Here is a 3382-nt window from a genome sequence, read left to right as displayed (position 1 = left end):
TACATGTTCGTTATTTTTATTTTTATAATAATATAAATAATAATAATAATAATAATAATAATAATAATAATAATAATAATAATAATAATAATAATAATAATAATAATCATTATATTAATTACTGTTATAATTATTGATAGTAATCTCTTGTTCTCTTTCATTGAAATAAAGTACATCATGTCACCATGGCAACCGTTCCTCTTGACTGGACTAACAGATACAACAATACCAGTGACTGTAACCAAACTATAAACAACAACAAATAAATAAATAATAGTTGGTCTTACTTTTGTCTATTATTATTATTATCAGTGATGTTTGTCTCCTCCTCCTCATTAATAAATAATGTTAAATACTTTAACACTTCAAGATAGAAACCATCTAATAAATAAATAAAATAATAAATTAATAATAAATATTCAAGGTACTATACAGGTAATTCTGGAACAAGAAAATTTGGCATTTTGACAGCCATTTACTAAACACACCATTTTGTACCATTATGTACATGCTCAATGGCACATGGACACAAATTCATCAAATTAAAATCAGCCAATCATCAAAAAATTAATCCAAAATCCCCCAGTCCAATATTAGGAGGTGTAGGGTATAAAGTACAATACTTACTTGATACATCAGTACAGTCTATTCTGTTGTATTGTGTTATATAGAGGATATGCGTGCTAAGTATATTCATAGCTTTTTAGTACCGTATATACAACCCACACAGTAAATTGGCCGCCATGTTGGACGTCAAGTTTATTAAGAGTTCAATGGGGGAAAACACATTTTCTTGCCTTGCTACCTTCTTGAGGCCTTTTTCGGAAGCTTAGAAAGCATCCTGAGGATCTAATGGGGTCTAGTAGTCACCTGAAAGATTGCTATCAAGAAATACAGAGCGGTTTCCTGGTACCAAGCCTTTTTCTATCATTTCTCCATTGCTGCCAATGGAAAGTTGACGTCCAACGAACTAATTTTTTTTCTTGAAAGTTATTACGGTATGCAATGAATATAATTATTTTGCAATGAATATACTTAGCACGCATATCCTCTATTAATATATGAATTAATGAGAGGAGGTGTTCCTATAAACTATACAGGGACTATTAATAACAATATATACGGTATGTATACCACTGACCTTACTCAATACAGTAACGTTATCAAACTCTACTAACAGGCTCCCTTTACTGTCCCAGAGAACTTTACAAGTTACTCCTCTGGCAGCCATTTTATTATAAACTATCCCTGCTTAAGTGCTTATAATTAATTAAACCACACCTCCAACTATTTAAAATTTTTTACTGAAGACAGAAGACATATAAAAATTAATGTATGTGAATGGTTGTCTCTTATAAAAGGTGGCAAAAGTTTGACTTTAATTATCATGAATCAGAAATCAAAAATGATAAAAAGGGTGCATGCATCATATCTTTTAGCAAGATATTAGTTTATGGTTTATGTTTATTCTTTTTACTTGTTGGTGGACACAGTTCATCATCAGTCTGTGATTGATTAGCATTTCTTTTAAATCTGTTATACCCTATACAACAGTAAGTATATAATTGATAATTAAAGATGCATAAACATCTAAGATAAACAAGCGTAACAGTCTAAAAATATTCCTATAATTGATTTCACCCCCTTGCATGTATAACTGGGTTCTTATTAAGACTTATGAAGGTTCTCTCTACCTTCTACTGCTTCTAGAAAGTCTTTAGACAGTATCTCTATGTTCTTTCGCTGTTAGAAAGCTCTTACTTTGTCCCATGTGTAAACTGTCATTTTGTTTGCCGTGACCACACCCACTTACGTAGCGCGGGCGGGTGGTTGCTAAGGCTTGTTATTTCTCCAATACAACGTGTATAGAAGAAATGAAGTGTTGACATACAATCAAATATAATTATATCACACGTGGGTGAAATTCATTATAGGACGACCTGGGAGCTACGCCCCCAGGTCGTAAAAATAAACATAGATGAATAACTCACTGATGTGTTCAGCTGTTGGTTTGCTGTCACATTGTTCAAGAGCTCTAACTAGTGTGGTCCAGGTTGGTCCTCCTTTATCATCTACACCATTAGCTCTCTGCAACCATTTAACTATACACTTTCTAAGGCGGTCTTCAACATCAAAGTAATTTGACTCTATAGCACTCAGTGTGGTATCATATAGTCCCAGTTTGAGTCCTAGATCCTTCCAATCACTACTATAATAATGGCCATCCTTCAAGTCTGTAAGGATATCATCTAAATCACATACATTGAGTACTTGTGAGTGTCCTGAATCTATGAAAATGGAATAAAAGTATCACTATTAATTATGCACAGCAACATGGTCAGAACTTATGCATGTACATCAATTCTCAGAACAATACATGTATGTCTGATATTAATTTTAATTCTTAAATGGCTTACATGCACCTGACATTATTATTTTAGAGTCACAGTCTACTATACCAAACCAGCACCAGTAGCTATCACCACTTATATCAGCAGAATCAGCACAGGATGTACAGTTGGTTTCAAAATCTTCCTCTTCCACATCTACAACACAGTAACAAGTACTTCTTTTAGGACAAGAGAATGCAGTGACATGATTGTATTCAATATTGATAGCTTTAGCACTGTCACTGACAGCCTTCATGACTAGTTTACGAATATAAGGACATATTTGCTTTGCTTTCTGAACTGATCCAACAAAATAAACCTCAATATGAGTGTAGTGATTGATTATGTGAAGTGTGTAACGCTTCCAAACTCTTATTTTAATTTTGATCCACAAAGACAATGCATCGCGATACCTGTAGTACTGTGGATCCAATGGAGAAAAGGTTGATTGAGGAAAGTCTACTGTACAATAGTCATTTTTGTGACTGAGGAGGTTAATAATGAGTAAAGGAAACATTCCTTGTGGAACTGGAACAGTATTTTTATCCTGCCAGACTATAAGAAGAGGCTTGGTTTCCATTTGAAGTTCAGGTGGTTCAGTGTATGACTCCAAAGCACAAGGAAGGAAATAATCTCCATCTTCTCCACTGGCAATGATACAAAGATGAATAAGGAGCTTAAGTAAATGAGTCGGCTCAAAATGAGGTGGAGAAAAAAGAGATTTGAAATGATCCTTCAAAAGCTTCTTTTTAAAAAAAACCAACGTTATGAAGTTTGCTGATATCTTTCTCTGAAGGTACAGGTTTGGCAATTAGGTGAAGTGCTTTCCTCTCAACGTAAGTGAGAGCTAGCAGACGTGATAGAACCTCAAGAATAGGCTTAGGATCAACAAAAACTAATTGTGGCAAGATATCAGGATAACATAAAAAATTTAAAAAAACAAGATTGAGTAGGATTCCGAATGACCAACGAAAATACGAAATGAAAATCCT

At 33.7% G+C, this 3382-nt stretch overlaps 1 protein-coding gene across 2 annotated transcripts; it reads right to left on the bottom strand.

Annotated features, from left to right (window-relative positions):
- Positions 1-1352: 1352 nt before the first annotated feature.
- Positions 1353-3345, bottom strand: LOC109587032 (uncharacterized). Of its 2 annotated transcripts, XM_020003255.1 has the most exons (3): positions 2424-3345; positions 1992-2288; positions 1353-1543 (listed from the first exon to the last, which is right to left on the bottom strand). In XM_020003255.1, exons 1-3 carry the CDS (start codon positions 2968-2970, stop codon positions 1452-1454), a joined length of 936 nt encoding a protein of 311 aa, XP_019858814.1. In that variant the 5' UTR covers positions 2971-3345; the 3' UTR covers positions 1353-1451. The 2 variants fall into 2 exon arrangements, 1 of the variants encoding a protein (XP_019858814.1); XR_002187359.1 differs by lacking the exons at positions 1992-2288; positions 2424-3345 and adding an exon at positions 1695-1735.
- Between the last annotated feature and the right edge of the window lie 37 nt (positions 3346-3382).

The sequence above is a fragment of the Amphimedon queenslandica genome, unplaced genomic scaffold (assembly GCF_000090795.2).
Source record: "Amphimedon queenslandica unplaced genomic scaffold, v1.1 AMPQUscaffold_12709, whole genome shotgun sequence".
In the NCBI taxonomy this organism is placed as follows: Eukaryota; Metazoa; Porifera; class Demospongiae; order Haplosclerida; family Niphatidae; genus Amphimedon; species Amphimedon queenslandica.
The sequence above is the reverse complement of the archived record's forward strand: the minus strand, read 5'-3'. Positions and strand labels throughout refer to the sequence as shown.